Raw genomic sequence first — 19,794 nt, 5'->3', positions numbered from 1 at the left:
AACCACTGGACCTCAAGGGAAGTCCCTATCCCCACTTTATAAAAGAGGAAACAGGAACAAGAAAATTAAGTAACTTGCCTAGAGCAAAATCAGTATTCACATCCAGCAGACTGGCTCCAGAGTCTTGTTTCTGACTAGTATATTCAGCTGCCTTTTCTCACGAAAAGGAACTTTTCACATCACAGCAGCATCTTAGCAGATTATAGCTAATGCTTTGGACTTCTACTTCTGCTGCCAAATATGGGGACAAGAGAGATGCTTGTGCCCCACAAGATGACCCCTACCTGTACTGGTCCATTCATCAGGCTTTTCCAGTGTTGGAGGGAGATGTACTTCTCCAAATGCTGTTCCCGTAGTACGCCACGCATGGTGCACTCCAGGGTCTGGGCCCCTTCATGCAGCTCTTGCTCTGACTCTTTCATTTGTGTCACGATCTATCAAGAACAGAGGGAAAGAAATGATGAAGAAGTATCATCATGTCCCAAACTCAGTCTCTGCCTTGAGGGAAAACAAAGCTAACACAGGAACAGCCAGTCTTTAACCAAAGGATTAATATCTAAAATGTCTAAAAACCTCCTACCAACTAGTAAGAAAAGGAAACAAATAATACAACAGAAAAGCAGGCCAAATATACTGTGGTAGAGACCGCTCTCTTTTTTCCTTAGTAATAAGAACTCAAAGTTTTGGTTGGGCACAATGCTGCCCAGCTAGAAGATGATACTTACCTGGTCAACAGGCCGTAAGTAAAAGTGCTATGGGTGGTTTTGGGGAAGTAGCTTTAAGGCCCTGTCAGGGGCTGGGAGGGGTGGTGTGCCCTTTTCTGTCCTTTCCCCATCTTGGATTATGAGGGCAAAGATCACACCGTAGGATTACCCGAATGGAATGCTGGAAGGAACCAGGGTCCTTCACAGCTTTGTGGAGCCTCCCTATCTCCCCTGGACTGCCTACCCAGAAAGCCACTGCTATCTTGGTTAGTTCTCCCTTGAGCTACCTCAGATCTCCAAAGCTGGGACTTACACTCATGTAGGCCCTTCGGAGGTGCATGGGGAGGTTGCGGCGGAATTCCCGCTTGTTCCTCAGCTCCCTCAGGGTGAACTGCTTCAGGATTTCACTGTTGCTCCTTCCACCTACCCGCACAATGCTGGTCTTTTGACACTTATAGATGCCTGTGGAGCAAAGCAGAGCATGGCAGAGTTAAGAGGAGCTATGCTGGATTCTCTCAGGTGAGAGCTGTGTATGTTTGGGACGTTGTTGCAGCCGGTCCCTTAGGGTACAAACTGGTACTTACAGGGAACCTACCCCACCAGTGAACAAGAAGGCCCCAGAGATGATGTGACCTGCAGAGCAGTAAAGTGTGGTGCTTAAGAGCACAGGCTTTAGAATCAGACACTTGGGGACCCAAGTCTTGTCTGCACACTTACTGCTATGTAACCTGGGGCAGGTTACTTAAGTTGAGCCTCAGTTTCTTTGTCTGTGATTTGAAGACAGTAATACTTTCCTTATAGGGCTATAGTCTGGATAAACGAGAGAGTATCCTTATAGCTCCTAGGGAGGGCCTGGCCCAAAGTAAGCATTAGTAAATGTTCTCTATTATTCACTCTACAGATATTTACTAATTGCTTATTTTGTGCCAGGCATGTGTTAGTTTCTGAAGATACAGTGGTCAAAACACAGGTTCAGTTCCTCATTTGTTCTCATGTCTCACAGTCTACCAGAGAAGATACATATTAAACATTTTATCATAATAAAACTTAATACTATAAATACATGCTAAAAGTGTATAACAGGGGACCTTAACTAGCTTGGGTGGGGCAGAGATCTAATTTTTAAGGATCTAATTTAAATTGATACTCTAGGAATAAGGAAGATTTAATCTAGGTGAAAGGAGGATACGAAAGAGTGGAAAATAATAGTCTAAGCATTATTTTCCAGAGGAAAAACAAATACTTATTCATTCATTTATGCAATTAGTATTGTTTGAGTGTCTAGTATGTGCCAGGATCTGTGAATATAGCAAGAAACAGGACCAATCCACTTAGTGTTTATAGTCTAGGGTAGAGACACATACAAATAAACTGGTACATATATGCTAATTAAGTATTTGAAGGAAAAAATACAAAAGGAGTCTTAACCTTGTCTGGGGCCAAGAGGGCAAGTCCACATGAAGTGAGACCTGAGGAATCAGCTGGAGCCATCCAGGCTGGGTGCATCAAGATGGAGACAGCGGGAGAAAGAAAAAGTACATGCTAGGCAGAGGGAACAGCATGGGCCAAGGGAGAAGCTGGAGGAAGTCAAGAAACTGTAGACAGTCAGGGTTGCTGGAGTTAGAGAGAACAAGGGAAGAGGTAGGAGATGAGGTTCAGAATTAAGCTGGAGCAAACCACACACAGCCTTTCAGGCTGTGGACTTTATCCAAAGAGCAATAGAAAGCTACTGAACTTGCTGATGGTTCAAAGTCGAGAACTTTTTTTTTGGCCACACTGCACAGCCCGCAGGATCTCAGTTCCCTGACCAGGGACTGAACCCGGGCCACAGCAGTGAAAGCCCAGAATCCTAACCACTAGGCCACCAGGCAACTCCCAACAGAGAACAATTTTGCCTACAGATATTACCTTCCAGAAACTGGTCCAAAGCATGATTAGTATAACACACAACCAAGATGGGGAACTTCTGGAGGCTAATTTGCCAAACAGCCTCGTTGGTTAGAAGGGCCTGAACAATTTTTAGACCCACATAGGTTTTGCCTAAAAAACAAGGAAAAAGGAGAGTTAAAAAACTTAGAGACTTTCTAAAAGGAGTAATTATGTACGCAAATTATTATTATTATTTAAAAATTTAAGGTAATATATTGAGATGGTTTAAAATCCTAGAAGCGCAAATGGGTGTGTTATGTCCTCCTCACTCTTCTGCCCCCAGCCACCTAGTTCCTCTTGGAAGCAACCGGCGTTACTAGTTTCTTGTGTAACTTTCCAGAGGTAGTCATTCTATGCACAAACAAAAACGAATATACAGTCTTTTTCTAGCCTTCCCCTTCCTTTTTAAAATACAAACAGTAGCAGACTATTTTCACCGTTCTACATCCTGCTTTTTTCACTTAATATAGTTCTCTATCAGTACATAAAAAGAATCCTCTTTTTGTTTTTCAGGGCTGTAAGGCATTTTTTTAGCCAGTTTTCTGCTGATGGACATATACATTGTTTCCAATCTCACACAGCAAATTATTTAGAAATGCTTTTTTTAAAAAATAAATTTATTTATTTAATTTATTTTTGGCTGTGTTGGGTCTTTGTTGCTGAACGCGGGCTTTCTCTAGTTGTGGTGAGCGGGGGCTACTCTTTGTTGTGGTGCACAGGCTTCTCATTGTAGGGCTTCTCTTACTGCAGAGCACGGGCTCTAGGCACACGGGCTTCAGTAGTTGTGGCATGTGGGCTCAGTAGCTCTGGCTCGCGAGCTCTAGAGCGCAGGCTCAGTAGTTGTGGCGCACAGGCTTAGTTGCTCCGTGGCATGCGGGCTCTTCCCGGACCAGGGCTCGAACCCGTGTCCCCTGCATTGGCAGGTGGATTCTTAACCACTGCGCCACCAGGGAAGCCCTAGAAATGCTTTTAATATACCACAGTAGACTTGCCTTTGTGATAGGAGTGAAAAACTCACAGAAATCAACATCGGAGTTAGAGTTATGGGCTCATTAATAAATGGTCAATAATTAATTGTTTACAAACAGCTAAATTCTTACATTGTGTCAAGCTGAGAAGCCACTGTCCTCAAAAATACTCAATGCTGAGTGAGCAATACAAGAAAATAAACATTTCAGTACAGCTGAATACTTTTCAGTATAGATAAATAACAATTTCTTGCTTCCTTTTTTTTCTTCAAATAATATGTATTGAGTGCCAAACAGGTGTTAGACACTGGGTTAGGTGCAAGAAATACAATGGTGAGCAAAATAGCCATGGTTCTTATCTTCCTGGACCTGACAGACTTGCAGAAGAGAAAGATAATCACACAAACAAATGCAAAAATCACAAATGTAGGAAATGAGAAATACAAGGTACCAAGAAAACAAATAATTGGGATTCTGGCCTACTCAATGAGATTAGAAGAGGCTTCCCTGGGAAAGTGATAACTGAGTAAGAGCGGGCAAGGCGGAATAGGGATGGACTGGTTGGGAGGTTCCTGACATCTTCCAGTGAGTGAGGACAAGGTCTGGCTCCAGCAGTTGAGATAATTACGCAGACTGGGGAGAAGTTTCAGAGATAAACTTGATTGGAACTTGATAATGGTTTGGCTGGGGTGAGGAACAGAAAAGGATAACTCCTATGTTTCTAATTTGGAGGACTGGATGGCTAAGGAGTCCTTCGGAGGAAAGAAAATCTTTATAATTCAATATTTACCCCATCCTCTCCTACTGCTTCCTTCCCCTTGGAATGGATACTTTTCGGGATTTCCACCTCAAAAATGACCCCCTTTGTCACATCCCTCTCAAACTCACAGGCTGTTTCTTAGTAGCTCTGCGTGTGTGTGTGTGTCAACCTAGCGTGTTGTCACATTCCTCTCAAACTCACAGGTAGGCTGTTTCTTAGTAGCTCCGTGTGTGTGTGTGTGTGTGTGTGTGTGTGTATCAACCTAGAGTGAAATGATTATATTACTATACTTGGAGCTAAAGAGTCTCAAGTCAAATGATAACATTAGGGGAAATTAGTTGCAACATGCATATTTTGAAAATACAAACAGCTTCTATAAATCAGTAAGAAAAAGAAACCATTCAACAGAAATATGGCAAATATGAAAAGGCAATCTACAGAAACAGTTATATAGATAGCTAATAAAAACAAGAAAGGATATTTAATCTCACTCTTGATTAAAGAAATACAAATTAACCACTGTGATATACATTTCCAGAGGACAATTTGGCACTATCTATTAAAATTACTAATTCACGTATTCTTTGATTCAGTTAGGGATTTCTCTCCTGGATATACTCTGCTTCTGTGTGAAATGACTCACAAACAAGGTTATTCACTGACCTATTGTTTGTATCAGTAAATCTTTCCATAGGGAACTGGTTAAAGAGATTATGAGCTATCTATACAATGGAATATTATGCAGCCACAAACAGGAGTGAGATAATACTTATGCACCAGTATGAAAGGATCACCAATGTATTTTATAAGTGAGCAAAGCAAAACACATGCAAAGTGTTTTCTAGCATAGTGAGTCAAAAAAAAGTGGGGGGAAATAAATATAAGTATGCATTTGCTTGAATATTCATAGACTATCTCGGGAAGGATAAACAGGAAGACAATAACATTGCTTTAGATAAAGGTACTGGGTGGGATGGTGGGAGGAGAGAGACGTGGAATTTTTAAAATATTTGAACCATTTTTTATTAAAACATAAAGTTAAAATTAATAATGAGCCAAAAACTCTAACCTCTCAGATCAGCAAAAACTGCTGATGAGCAAACATTGATAACATACAACAATGCTGGAAAGTATATAAGGAAATGGGAACACTAATTCATTCTCGGTGGCAGTACAAACTGGTACATCCTTTTTCTTCTTCTAAAGCCCTGAAAGCATCACTTTAATTATGCAGATTTTCCCATCATATGGGTGTTTCTTATCAGAAAGAACTTTCCATTTTGTTACATTAATTTTTTATCATGAGTTGCCATTCTTTTATCGTTATTTTTAAAGAACCTCTTCCTGTTTTGTTTTTTATTTTTTAAATATTCTTTTGGGAGGGTAATTTAGCAGTACCTACCCTAACTATTAATGTGAATTTCCACGTTAGGAAAAAAACTACAGAAATAATAAGCAGAGTACTCAGAGATAAACACACACAGATATAGATTATGAATACTTATTAAGCACTGTCTATGAAACCAAAAAAAAAAATCTTGGTGCATTCATGCCATGAATGCAGGCATGGTAAAAAAGAGTGAGGTATATTTCTAAATGTGACTGTAGTGTAAAGAATGTAAAAATATCCGTACATGTTATATACATATATATAAACTGTAGGCCAATATATAGAGCATAATCTTGTTTTTGTTATTTAAAAAATAGGAAAAGTGTGCTATGTAAACATATAAATACCCATAAAGACACAAAGATATATCAGTTTTAACTTTGGAAAACATCTCAAAAGACACATGTCAAACTGCTAATAGTAGCTGTCATCTCAGAGGAGGATTAGAGAGTGGCACACAGGGAGGAAGATGTAGGGAAGTATATTTCCAAGAGAAGAGAGAGAGAAGCCAGGAGCCGGCTTCTAGACTGCCTGAGTTCTAGTCTTAGGTCTGTCACTTGTCATCTGTGTGAGCTTCAACATATTATTCAACCTCTCTTTGCCTTAGTTTTTTCCATCTGTAAAATGGAATGGTTTCTACCTCACAGAGTTGCAATGAGTTAACAGATGCAAATCATATACAGCAGTATTTGGTGTCCAGTGCTATTTATATACCTGATATTATTTAACTTAAATTTATATAAGATCAAGCAAATTAATATAGCCTGCAACGGAGCAGAAGTAATGCATCTCCCTAAGTCTGACCCCTCAGCAGTCTTACTACGCACACCAATGGGTCCTCACTGGAAAATCACTATGAGAAGCTGCTTTTTCAACAAGTTCAATGCCCATTTCAGGGCAATGTTTTAAACCGAGACATTCCAGAAACCTAGAGTCAAGCCTCCCTTGCCTATCTCACAGGGCAGATGTCATGTGCTCTGAAAAATTTTCTCTTACCTGTTCCAGGAGGTCCTTGAATAATAGCCAGTTCTCTTGTGAGAGCAAACTGCAAGGCTTCCATCTGGGAGTCATCCAGCTTCAGGGTTTCTTTTGAGGGCCACTGGCTGGGGTCTAAGACATTAACTCTGAGATGTCTCAAGCCCTCAGTATTCCTCAGAGATTCCCCAGTGGCAGAGGGATCCTTTATTAAGGGAGTGAAATCATATCTGCCCCCCATTAGCAAGTACCTTGGCTCCTTCACATAAGAGTCACATTCCACGATGTTCCTCTGGAAGGGGATGTCTTCCTCTTGGACTTCCTGGAGTCCTTCCAGCACGTGCCTATAGGCCTCAAAGTATGCAGTTGTTTCCACCATGAGGAAAGAGTCAGAGGGCTGGACATCTGTTAGCAGCTGTTGGCTCTGCTCATTGAAGCAGAGCTGGACAATTCCTCGGCAGAGATCTTCCTGCTCCCGATTAGACACGGTGGCAAAAAGAAATGTCTCAAAGTTGTCCTTGGACATGCACACCAAGGACCCATAGAGCAATCGCTTGGAGTTCTGCCAGCGAACTAACTTCAGTGATTTTGTGTCAAATTGCACCTTGTAGACAATGCCTGTTGACGAACACACGGGGGTGATGATCCTGGTATCAAAGTAGATTCGGATGTCATCAAACTTTCTCTTCCTCAGGCCTTGGTCTTCAAAGCTTTGGAGAAGTTCCAAAATGCCCTCCCGCAGGGGTCTGACAAAATCCTCTCGCAGGAGTCGGAAGTGGGTATCCAGATAGATAGCAGTGCTGTCGTATTTTCCAGAAATGATGTTGGGGCGAAGGAATGGCCTCTCATCCAAGTGCACTTCATTGTAAGTGGGGTAAATGGGCATGGTCCGGTAGCTCTCAACATGGTCTTCTGCCTCAGGCTGCACGAGAGTGTAGGTGTCCACTCTTAAAGTGCCCTCTCGTCTCTTTTCCTGCAGATGTTCGATGATGGTCTGGACCTTTTCCAGGTTCTTCTCTGTCTCTTCTCCTATGTCAACACCAGAGGCTCTCAAAGCATTAAGAGAAGCTGGCAGGAGAGAAATGAGCATGGAAGTTTCCTGCACAGAGCTGGCAGGGAAGACACTTACAAGGTCCTGGAGGAGGGAGATGATGTTGCTAATGTGTTCTGGATACTGGTTTCGAACATGGGGGATGGATTCAGTGATCATCCCTACCACATAAGCCGGCAAGCAGATTTTGAGGAATGTGGAATTCTTCAATATGCCCAGAACATGGAGAACGCTGTGGCGGTCCATTTTGGAACTGCAAGCCTTCCGAAGAACTTGGCAGATGAGCTCAAGGAAGTTGGACTTCATAAAAGAATGAGACAAGAGCTCCTTCAGTCCTAAACTTGTGGCAAGTGTGATGACCACCTCAGAGGGATCTTTCTGCAGAAGACTTTCTAGGAACTTGTAGCCCAGTTTCTTCACCTGCTGTGGCTGTTCTGCAGGCTTTTGGTGGGGGTTCCGCCACTGCTGAAAGTTTTCACCGGGTCGTGGTGGTCTGCGGTTCCTTCCCTCCTGGTTGCCACTTCTCTGCCTGGTGTCATTTTCCTGACCATGTCTTTGGCCTCTAGGTTCATCATTGGCATGCCCCTCCTGGTTTCTCCTTCCCTGATGTGGGTTCCTGCCCACTGCCCCAAACCTCTCTTCTCTTTGCCGATGAGGAACAGGATGGTTGTTGGCCCTAGGATGCCTTCCGGGCTGGTTGGCTCCTCCTCTGAGAGCACTGGCCGCTGGATTATCGGCCTGATTTCTAGCTCTTGGTGGTAATTCTCCATCCATAGGCCCTAAACACAATGGGAATTTTGGGTAAGCACAATGATATGGACATACTTTCATTTTCCAAAACAACTAAGGAGCTTAGGTTTTATTTGGAGAGAAAAAAGGTTTCCGACCAAGTCGTGATAAATATAAACTAGTTTACAAGGGTTGTTGTATATATTACAAAAATATTGTTTTTTCAAAGGGTGCAACAGAAAAAATAAACATTTGTTGAGTGCCTAATACATGATAGAGGATAACTACTCATTTAATCCTCACAAGCTGGGATTATTTCAGAGGCTCAAAAAGGTCATCTCATTGCTTTCAGTCTCTTGGCAGTACCGAACAACAGTGAGAGCATGAGTTTCACAGCTGAACAGACCTGGTTCAAACCTTGGTCTAGGTACTTCCTTACTGTATAACCTTGGCTAAGTTGCATAATTTCTCTAAGCTTCACCATCTGGGTTGCTGTAAAGATTAAATGTTTATAAAATGCTTAGTATACTACCTGACACATAAAAAGCTCTCATTAATGTTAATTACTAACAGAAATACTAATAATTTTTTATTGGGAATACCCTGCTGATCTCTAGGACCATTTGTTCTGCCTCTAAACAATTAGGTCATAGGCAACAGAGACATCAAATGGGATAAAACCATAAAGGGAAATGCTTTTTGAACCTTCCTCAGCATCAGATGGCAAAGGGGAAGGTAGGGCTTCCTTTACCAAGATGTTTTTGAGCCAAATAATAGATTGTGAAGGAAACTGAAAAATAAAACTCAAGTTCTATTTCAGGAAACTGAGAAATGAAACTCAAACTGTGATTCAGGAAACTGAAAAATGAAAATTAACTTTTCCTCCTTTCTGCAGCACGAGTTCATCGACCTAGTACTTATCTATTCCCAAGCCTCAGACAAGGAGGTGTGGGGAGAGGAAGGAGACATACCCAGCACACACAGGAAAGCTAACATCATCCTGTGGCTGAAACTGAATTTGTCTTCCTTGATCTGCCACACATTTCATAAGTGACCTTGGCAAACAATACCCAAGCCCTTTTTCTTTCAATTTCCTTTTCTCTAAAACGGATTCTAAAGCTGACCCAACTTAGCAGAATGACTTGGAGATTTTAAGAACAAATAAACAAAAGAAGACTGTATGCCATGATTGGATGATAACAAATGTTATGAAAGTTTCAAATGCACATCATATTCAAGATGATTGTACCATTTCATGCCATCAGATCCTAAATCCACTAATGTACATTTCCTTGCTTTGTATATTGTCGAGAAAATTTTAATGTGACAAGACAAAGGAAAATTTGGTAAAATATAAATACTGTAATACCGAACTTTAAATTTTTATAATTGTTACTTTTATATTTACTTTTCAAACTCCCAAGACATCATAAGAAAGTCCTACTTTTAATAATCTGATCTGATTAGAAGACTCAGTATTTTGGAAGAATGGAAAATTGTATCATTTCTCATCCTTTCAACATTCACATAGCTCATAAAATAAAGTTCTACAGTTCCTCCTCATTCGTTCCATGACTGATACTCAGAAGACATGTTGCAAACTTAGGGAAAGGCAAGAATCCATTCAGTTTAGTTTCGTTTTAGAAAGTTCTGAGCAAACAGAATAATCACTACAGTAGAGTGATGCTTTCGGAACTAACTTTGCTTTGGTGCCTAGGACTCTAGACATGTACTATCAAATACACGGTGACTAGCTATGTGTAGTTATTGAGCATCTTAAATATGACTAGTCTGAATTAAGATGTGTAAAATGACACATGGAATTTTAAAGACTTAACAGCAAAACATGTTAAATACCTCATTAAAATTTTTTATATTGATAACATCTTAAAATTATAATATTTGAATATCTGGGGGGAGTCAATACAAATATTAAGATTATTAAAGTACTATGAACACTAATTAGAAAAGGTATGTGCACCCCTAGGTTCACGGCGGCATTATTTACAATAGCCAAGATACAGAAGCAGCCTAAGTGCCCATCAACAGAGGAATGAATAAAGAAGATGTGGGGTGTACACAAACACACACACACACACACACACACACTATATATACACATACATATATATATAAAACGGAATACTACTCATCCATAAAAGAATGAAATCTTACCATCTGCAACAACATGGATGGACCTAGAGGGCATTATGCTAAATAAGACAGAGAAAGACAAATACTGTATGATTTTACCTATATGTGGAATCTAAAAAACCAAAGAAATGAACAAACACAAAAAAACAGAAACAGAATTATAGATACAGAAAATAAATAGGTGGTTACCAGAGGGGAGGGAGGTAGGGGGAGAAGATAAATAGATGAGGCAAATTAAGAGGTACAAACTTACAGTTGCAAAATAAATGCATCATGGGTATGAAATGTACAGTGTGGGGCATATAGTCAATAATTATGTTATATCTTTGTATGGTAACAGATTGTGTAACTAGACTTACTGTGATTATTTTGAAATATATAGAAATACTGAATCATTATGTTGTGTAACAGGAACTAACATAATGTTGTAGGTCAATTATACTTCAAAAACAAAGTCATAGAAAAGGAGATCGGATTTGTGGTTTCCCGAGGTAAGGAGCTGGGGGAGGGGAAAATGGATGAAGGAGTCAAAAGGTACAAACTTCCAGTTATAAGATAGATAAGTACTAGGGATATAAGGTACAACATGATAAATGTAATTAACACCATTATATATTATATAGGAAAGTTGTTAAGAGAGTAAATCCTAAGAATTCTCATCACAAGGAAAAAATTTTTTTTCTATTTCTTTAATTTTGTATCTATATGACAGATGTTCACTAAACTTATTTCAGTAATCATTTCATGATACATGTAAGTCAAATCATTTATGCTGTACACCTTAAACTTACAGTGCTGTATGTCAATTATATTTCAATAAACCTGGAAAGAAAAAAAACTCCAAGAAAAGTACTATAATAGTAAAATATATTCAATTATAATAAAATGATATTATTTGGATATATTGGCTTAAATAAGACAAATACCAAATTTTATTATATTAAGTTTTTAAAATGTATATTACCTGTTTCTTTTTGTTTTTAATGATGCTACTAGAAAATTAAAAATTAAGTTTTGGGCTTGCATTATGTTTCCACTGGATAATGCTCCTCTAAACCAGTTACTTCCGGGGACTTCCCTGGTGGTCCAGTGGCTAAGACTCTGCGCTCCCAATGCAGGGGGCCCAGGTTCGATCCCGGTCAGGGAACAAGATCCCACGTGCTGCAACTAAGACCTAGCGCAGCCAAATAAATAAATATTAAAAAAAAAAAAAAACAGTTATTTCCATTTCTGACACCTCAACACTACCTTTGCTAAAGTGAACTGCACCCATTTAGAAGCTCTCTTAAGGAGAGGGGACGGTCGTCTAGTCTGAGTCATTCATGTTGTAGCTAGTGAATAAACCATTCTCTTTTTTTTTTTTTGGGCCATGCTGTGCGGCTTGCAGGACCCTAGTTCCCCAACCAGGGATTGAACCTGGGCCTTGGCAGCGAAAGCATCAAGTCCTAACCACTGGGCCCTCTGGGAATTCCCAGGAATAAACCATTCTTTACTTAAGAGATGCAGTCTATTTTGGTGGGCCTGCTCATTCATAAGTAACTCAATTTCCTTCCCATTACAGATTTTCTTCAACGTACAACTGGGTTACTTCCCGATAAACCCACTGTAGGTTGAAAACATTAAGTCGAAAAAGCATTTAATACACCTGATCTATCAAACATCATAGCTTAGCAAAGCCTACCTTAACATGTGCTCAGAACACTTACATGAGCCTACCATTGGGTAAACTCATCTAACACAAAGTTTACTTTATAACAAAGTGTTGAATACCTCATGTAATTTACTGAATAACGTACTGAAAGAACAGGATGGTTGTCTGGGTACAGAATGGTTGTAAGTGTACTAGCTGTTTACCCTTGGGACAGAGTGGCTGACCGGGAGCTGCAGCTCACTGCCGCTGCCCAACATCACAAGACAGTATCTTACCCAGGAAAAGTTCAAAATTCAAAATTTGAAGTATGGTTTCTACTGAATGCATATTGCTTTTGGACCATGTTGCAAAGTCAAAAAATCATAAGTGGAACCATCATCAGTCTGGGACCATCTGAAGGTAGAAACCCTTGCTCACCTCTGTGGTTAATATGAGGATTCCTGGGCCGGGCCTCCGGACAAGGTCTTCGGTTCTCCATGTCTGAGTCACCTGATTTCTTCCACGTTCACGTTACTTTCAGTTGTCTGGAAGTCCGCACAGGTTGACAGTTATTAGTGCCTTTTGAAATACAGCATCCAGCAGGAAAAAAACCCAAATAGTATCAAGCTAATCCTTTCTACCTCTACATCTTAATGATTCGTTAATTAAGAGTCAAACATAGATTTTAATCATGTGCACAAGTGTTCAATTCTGCGAATGCTCAATTATGATACAAAACACTAAATTCACAATCTAGGATCAAATTTCAAAGGATCAAATTCCCCCTTCCCTTTATCCTTGTACTTTCTTGGGGTTAAGGGCGTGTCATCAATTCCCATTCAAAACTCCTGTTTGATTTATGCCTTTAGCCAAGATACTTAAGCAGTTGCTAGGTTTCACTTTACTCTCCTATAAAGCAAACAAATATTGTTGCCACAACAGAAAGAAGTACATTTTTATGAACCCCCAAACCATGTATTTACCATTCCATCCAGCATTTATACTATATAATACTCTATAGCTTACAGTACTCTATAGTACATAAATAATTAGTGAGCAGTTATCCCTATACTACTCTTTGGAACACAGCCAAACGGATTAAGTCCTCCGCTCTATTGAATCAAGAGAAAGAAATTACGTTTCAATAACCAGGAGGCTACAGGATGCTGTTTCCTCAGGACAGCTAGATATCTGCAGTTCTTTCCTTCTCCTCTTTCTTTTATCTTGATGGTTTTCGACAGTAGTCCTGTAAGAGAAAGAGGAAGCCCCTTATAAGGCAACTTCTCCATCCTACTCATACACATCATGTGGGCTGGGGCTAGGGAAAGAGTGGCTAACTGAGAGTCCTCAGCAAAGGGACTTTTTCAACTGTCCCTTTCACTGAGTTTTAAAACATTCATAGTTGGAAACTGTGAATAGATCTGGCATTACATGAGGAGTAGCTTTTACCCTCATCAGAGAAAGGAGTCCCTTTCCTTCCTGCTGGGAATATTTTTGGTGAATCTCATCCCTCATCTTATCAAACCCAGCTCTCATGGCACAGGTTCAATATTTAGAGGGTTTTTTGTTTGTTTGTCTAATTAGAAAAAAATGCTCAGAGGAAAATTCCTTCTTCCTCTTGTTGAATAGAAACTCACAAATTTTCTGGGATAAAAGAAACAAGAAAAGAAAAAAGAAAGGCAAGGAAAGGGAGGAGCAGAGAGGAACAGGAAATGCTACCACAAAAGCAGAATCGAACGGGTTTCTTTGGGAATCAAGGCCTGTAAGGGCAGGATGAAGAAAATCAGTGATGGTCAAGCTGCTGTAGTGGTTAAATTAGAGAGGAATATTAATTACCAGGATGGGATGAAAGAGGTTAGAGCTGGGTTTCAGGGGGAAGTCTCCAGGGTCCTGAGAGAGTATAAGAAAGGATGGAGAAGTCCCTGTCACCCAGGCGCCCAGCAGCTCCTGATGGAGATACTGTAGGGTCAAGGGAAAGCCAGGGCTGTGTGCGGCAGTGAAGAAGGTGCCAGGGCAAAGCTGAAGCGGGGAGCCGCTGGGGAGGTGGGGGACAGTGGAAGAGGTTTGGGGGCCTCAAGGAGAGGGTGGGGCTGAGCTCAGCTGGGGGCTGTTTGCTAAAGTGATGAGGGCCTGGAAATAGGAGTGGGGAGTCTAGGTGCGGAGGGTGGTTGTAGAGGATGGGGATGAATGAGGTGATGAGGGGAGCTGAGGACGCTGGAAGATGAAGGGGGAGCTGTGGCAGAAAATGAGGATGGAGATGGGGGGACAGAGGAGAGCTAGGTGATGAGGCTGGAGGCGGAGGTGGTGATGGAGGCGCTGAGGGGGCTAAGAGGGGCGCTGAGGAGAGGGGCCAGGGGCTCAGGTGGGTGATGGGAGCGCTGAGAAGGTGACGGGTACTGAGGCGGTGACGGGTGCTGAAGCGGGTGATGGGGGCGCGGGGGCTGAGGAGGTGGCGGGGGCGCTGAGGCGGGCGTCGGGGCAAAAGTGGCAGTGGAGGGGCGGCGCGGGCGCCGGGGGTCGCGGCGGGCGGGAGCAAATGCGTGACCGGGGCGCGGGGCGGGGGTCGCTCACCGGGCTCCAGCGCGTCCTCTCTCTGCCAGCGAAGCCGCCGCCGCCGCCGTCTGCTGCTCGGACTCGGGCCCAAGCAGGTCAGCGGCCCCGCCCGGCGCAGCTTACTTTCGGTTTCCTTTCCCCGCAGACACTGGGCGGGCCGAGGGGCCGGCCCAGAGGAGGAGGGAGGGGAGCAGGAGGGGGCCTGGGACGGCGAGCGAGGGGGCCGGGCCCTGGCGCAGCCGGCGCCCCCGCCCTTAGGCCCGGCAGGGGCGGTTGGACCCGCGGGCGTCGCCTCAGCTCCCCGCGGCGGCAGGGCAGGCGGTCTTGGGCCGGCGCCGCTGAGGGGAGGGGACTGCGGGGGGCGGCTTAACGGCACCCGAGGCCGTTGCAGGCCTCAGCCGTACCCAAAGGAGCGGGGACCCAGCGGACAGCTTGGTGCGTGTGAAGCGCGACATGGCGGCGAGGCCGACGAGCCCGGGTGGCCTCGTGTGTACCGGGAAGGGGCGGGGCTAGTGTCGCCTTGACAACCATTAGGCCTCCTCCGCCTGGGCGGCGCGGCGACTACATTTCCCAGAGGGCCTCGCGTGGCGCGGCTTGGGGGGCGGGGAGGAAGCGCCTCGGGCCCAGTGCGCAGGCGTGAGTCCCCTCTGGTTATATAAGGGAGGCTTTGGAGCTGCTTGTTCTTTTCCGTCCTCGGTGCTGTCAGTTCTTCGCCATAGCTCCTCTGTTTCTCCTCCCGTGTCGTCCCATCCCGGCAACCAGGGTTTACTACTGTATGTGGTGAGTGGAAACCTCGCTTCGAGATCTCTGTGTCTCTTTTTCCCTTTTTTGTGCGGTCGCCCCTACCGGTGGCCCCCTCTCCTCGTGGTTGCCTCTGCTCTGACTCTAAATAGGCCTCAGCGCCTTTGGGGAGATCAGTTAGAGCTGGAAAAGCCCGCGCCTTGTGCTCGGGCCTGAGGAGTCTTCGGCTGGTGTAAATGATGACTTCACTTTTTTCCCCATCAGATCGACAATGCTGATGTCTTTGAATACTTGCCAGTTAGTTCTGAGACACCGGCCTCAAAAGGCGCTGCCATGTTCTCTTCCGACTGTGGGAAGATGGCGCTTGATGACCTTTCTTTGTTGGTTCGCAGGTTTGCGCGATCACAGCATACAGAATGGATCTTGGAGGAAGGGGTCCCTGCTGGGCCTTCAAGGAAACCACGTGTAGACATGAACAACCTTCAATCTCCTGACCTCTGGAGTAAGCATTTGTCTTTTGGCCTATTGTAAGAAACGCATGCTCTAAGGAGCCTCTTAGTTTGGTAGGCAGCTTGGAGGGAAAGAAAAGATGATTAAGGGCAGCCAATTAGCATATTTTAGTTACTAGGTTTTCTTTGAGGTGTTCTGGGTGCTTGGTTTTATTATAATTCACAAAAACATATCTTATTACAAAGTGAAATAAGTGAATTATCTCTTGAAAGTGAATAGGTGTTAAATTTTAAATGTCTTTGTAATGCTGTTTAAGGCACATTTTCAGATGCCATTCCTTCACTTGTTTCTTAATAAACAGCTTTCTTTTAAACTTAAGCTTCCAAGTGGATGGATAATGTGATGACATTTTTTAAAAATTTCTATTGGCGTAGAGTTGCTTTACAATGTTGTGTTAGTTTCTGCTGTACAGCAAAGTGAATCAGTTACATGTATACATATATCCCCTCTTTTCAGATTTCCTTCCCATTTAGGTGTGATGACATTTTTAAGGAAAGCCAAATGTGTTTCTGTTGGCCTATTTGCTTTAATTACCAACTCCTTAACTTAACTGAGTCCAGAAATGCACGTTAAGGGTGGGACTTCTTGGACGAAGTGTTCCTTAAACCTTGCTGTCCCAGAGTATTAAGTCGCGTTTTAAGTGATGACGTCTTGCATTAAAGTGTAACATCCTAACACATAGTCGAAACCCTGCAGTCACCTAAGTAAAACCCAGCCATTTCCCCACAATTCTTGCCAGCCACGCTGGCCTCTATCAAATGTAAGCACAGAAGTCAGAGGTATTTGTCTTAGCTACTATCTTATTGCCGAGAACAGGACACAGAAGTGCTGAAATACTGCATGAAGTCGAAGGTAGAGAAACAGACGAACCAAACCTTATTCCTAGTTCAGGGTTCTTTCTTTTTTTCTTCCTTCCTTCCCTCCCTCCTTCCTTCCTTCCCTCCCTCCCTTCTTTCATTGGGCGTTCCGTTGCTGCGCACGGGCTTTCTCTAGTTGGGGCAAGCGGGGGCTGCTCTTCATTGCGGTGCTCAGGCTGTAGGTATGTGGGCTTCAGTAGTTGTGGCACAAGGGCTTAGTTGCTCCGCGGAATGTGGGATCTTCCCGAACCAGGGCTTGAACCCATGTACCCTGCAATGGCAGGCGGATCCTTAACTACTGCACCACCAGGGAAGTCCCCAGGGTTCTTTCTGTAGAGGCGAAAAGCTTCCTGCTGGCATAAATGATGACTGAACTTTTTTCCCCGACAGATCGACCATGTTGATCTAACTTCTCTAAGCCAGTTTCTGTCTGATATGCCAGCTTGAGCATCTCCTCTGTCCCCCACTCCTTTGGGTATCTAGCTGACTGGCGGTCATGTTTCTGTTTTCATCTCAGGTTCACTGTTGGCAGAAAGCAGACTTTGAATGGACCATGATGGATCCAGGATTGGGAGAGAATTGGTAAGTCACGTCCATTATTAACTGCTTTTCTTTGAAAGAGGTTATCCCCATTGCTTTCTACTTTCTGTGACTCGTATGGCCATTGCAGCTGATGACTTAACTTTTTTCCCCGTCAGATCGACCCTGTTGATCTAACTGAACTATTAGCCAGTTTTGTCTGATGCATTGGCCACAAAGATAACTTCTGTTTATCTGTTTTCTGCTTAACCACCAACAGACTACTTTCTGTGGGGCTTTTTTTAGTGGGAATTGGGCTTGCCTTATGGGGTTTTTCCCTCTTCCATCATTCAAGTCATTTATCTTGGCTTCATCTGTTAACTTCCTACAGGACCAGAGCCCTTTGTGCGTCAGGGCGTAAGTAGGTTGATTGCAGCCTGATCTCAGCTTGGTTCAGTCTGTCCTGTAACAGGTGAGGTTTCTGCAAATTGTTATCTAGGTGTTAACCCCTCCTTAGTAAAATGATTACTAAATGTGCTCAGGGTAGAGAGGTGTTGGGTTTGCCCACTTGGGAGTAACTTGAGTACCCAGTTCCAAGTTGGGCAAAACAGGAGGGGAAGATCGTGTCCTTGGCAGTACTGTTGACCTATTGGTACTACCAGGTCTTTCCCTAAGAAAGGGGGAAAAATTAAATGAAAACTTAATTCTGCCTTGGCAGATAATACGAGATGAGGAGCTCCAAGCCATCTTTTGAGTTGAGATTGAAATTGGTTGTAATTTTTTTTTGAAAGGTTGAATTCTTCACACTGTTAGCTGGAGGCCAACCTCAGTTCCTTACCCCATGGGTAAGGAACACAGTGGCTTGCTGCATCACAGTGAGCAAGCCAAGGAGACAGGCAGTCTCTATCTCCTGCCTCCTTTATTTTTAAACAAATAACACTTTGTATCCCTAATGTCTGCTTATCCACTTTATATTTCAGATGCCCCCATTTGTCCCTAAAGTATCTTTTGAATGAGTTTCATTTGTGTTAAGTCCCTCTAGAATCAACATAACTTTTGGTGTGGTCCTGGGTTTGTCTCCCTTACCTCTATTTACTGTACCTAGAAAGGCTGTAGATTGATGATGAACATTTTGACGTTATCAGGAACAACACAGACTTCAGTGAGGTGCCAGACTCGAGAGGTTGGCAGTCTCTCCTCGGTCTGGTACTTAATTCAACATCCACCTAGTTCCTGAAGTCTAGATACTTCCACATCCCAAACAAGTAGCTGTTTATATCAGTTTACATCAGAATGAAGTCCTGATCGTGATGTATCTTTTTTCTTTTAAGGAGTTTCTCAACTGTGGAGTTGGAATGCAAGGTCTCTTGGAAAAAGATGACCCTGTTTACTGAGAAAGCATGAAGGTTCCGGTTGAATCAGTCTCATAAGGTTGCTGTGTAACCTGAGTGTCCAGAGCTGAAAAGCCTCTGGCTGTTTTGAAGAATCAAGTATTATATTAAACTTAGATAAAAATTTCTAACTTTGTAGCCTTCCTATCTGGAGAAAGAAAATAAAATCCTTTGAATCAAAATACTGTTGTATTTGGTCATTGGAGATAGAGACCTTGAACCAAATGATACTTAAGGTAAAAAGCTCTAGGGGCAGAGAGAGCTTTTAATATTAAACTTAAAATTTTAATGTTTAAACATGGAAAGTTCCAAACAGACTAGTGACATAGGGCTAATCTGGTTTCACTTTAACTTCCCTACTCTGTCCCAGATACTTGATATGACTAATCTTAGGAAGATAGGATTCCATTGTGGGTTTTTTTGACTTTGTACCTTCTAATCTGATTCCTGATGTTGACTCCAAGTCCCTTGAGTGTGTGGACCTAGTGCATCCGGTAAATAGAAAACTCGCTAAAGGGGTATATTACTTTTTTTTTGCCACACACCACGGCCTGATGCCCCTGCAGTGGAAGCTTGGAGTCTTAACCACTGCTGCACCAGGGAAGTCCAAGAGGGGTATTACTTCTGATATTAGGTTATAAAAGACTTGTTGACATACTCTTGCCTAGTTCCCTTCCTGTCTTATTCCTTGGCTTGCTCACTTTAGTGAAACAGGCTAGTGAGGAATTGCAATTGGCTTCCAGCCAATAATGTGCAGAGAACTGAGTCCTGCCAACAACTGAGTTTGGGAGCAGATCCTCCCCTGGTATTTGGTGACTAGAAACCTTACTGACACCATGATGCCTGTGAGCATTCAACTTAACATGTCCAAACCTGAACTGACCCCCTTCCACCAAGGCTGCAGCTCCCACAACCATTTCTATTCCAGGTGTC

At 42.9% G+C, this 19,794-nt stretch overlaps 1 protein-coding gene and 1 long non-coding RNA gene across 2 annotated transcripts in view; one reads left to right on the top strand and one right to left on the bottom strand.

Moving 5' to 3' along the window:
• Nucleotides 1-15,316, bottom strand: part of ZNFX1 (zinc finger NFX1-type containing 1) — a 28,029-nt gene extending 12,713 nt beyond the window's left edge. Inside the window, exons 1-7 of the mRNA XM_079946230.1 lie at nucleotides 14,862-15,316; nucleotides 13,429-13,536; nucleotides 12,729-12,835; nucleotides 6,748-8,556; nucleotides 2,613-2,744; nucleotides 1,018-1,166; nucleotides 285-434 (exon numbers count right to left, since the gene is read on the bottom strand). Of these exons, the coding sequence (XP_079802356.1) occupies nucleotides 285-434; nucleotides 1,018-1,166; nucleotides 2,613-2,744; nucleotides 6,748-8,556; nucleotides 12,729-12,789 (2,301 nt within the window). The 5' untranslated portion in view covers nucleotides 12,790-12,835; nucleotides 13,429-13,536; nucleotides 14,862-15,316. The remainder of the gene's footprint in view (nucleotides 1-284; nucleotides 435-1,017; nucleotides 1,167-2,612; nucleotides 2,745-6,747; nucleotides 8,557-12,728; nucleotides 12,836-13,428; nucleotides 13,537-14,861) is intronic.
• A 182-nt stretch (nucleotides 15,317-15,498) lies between these two features.
• LOC307198426 lies at nucleotides 15,499-19,202 on the top strand. Its single transcript, XR_013831635.1, has 5 exons — nucleotides 15,499-15,623; nucleotides 15,977-16,086; nucleotides 17,469-17,533; nucleotides 17,862-17,942; nucleotides 18,802-19,202. It is a non-coding gene; the product is annotated as an uncharacterized lncRNA (long non-coding RNA).
• Nucleotides 19,203-19,794: the final 592 nt, after the last annotated feature.

The sequence above is a fragment of the Stenella coeruleoalba genome (assembly GCF_951394435.1).
Source record: "Stenella coeruleoalba genome assembly, chromosome: 15".
In the NCBI taxonomy this organism is placed as follows: Eukaryota; Metazoa; Chordata; class Mammalia; order Artiodactyla; family Delphinidae; genus Stenella; species Stenella coeruleoalba.
The sequence above is the reverse complement of the archived record's forward strand: the minus strand, read 5'-3'. Positions and strand labels throughout refer to the sequence as shown.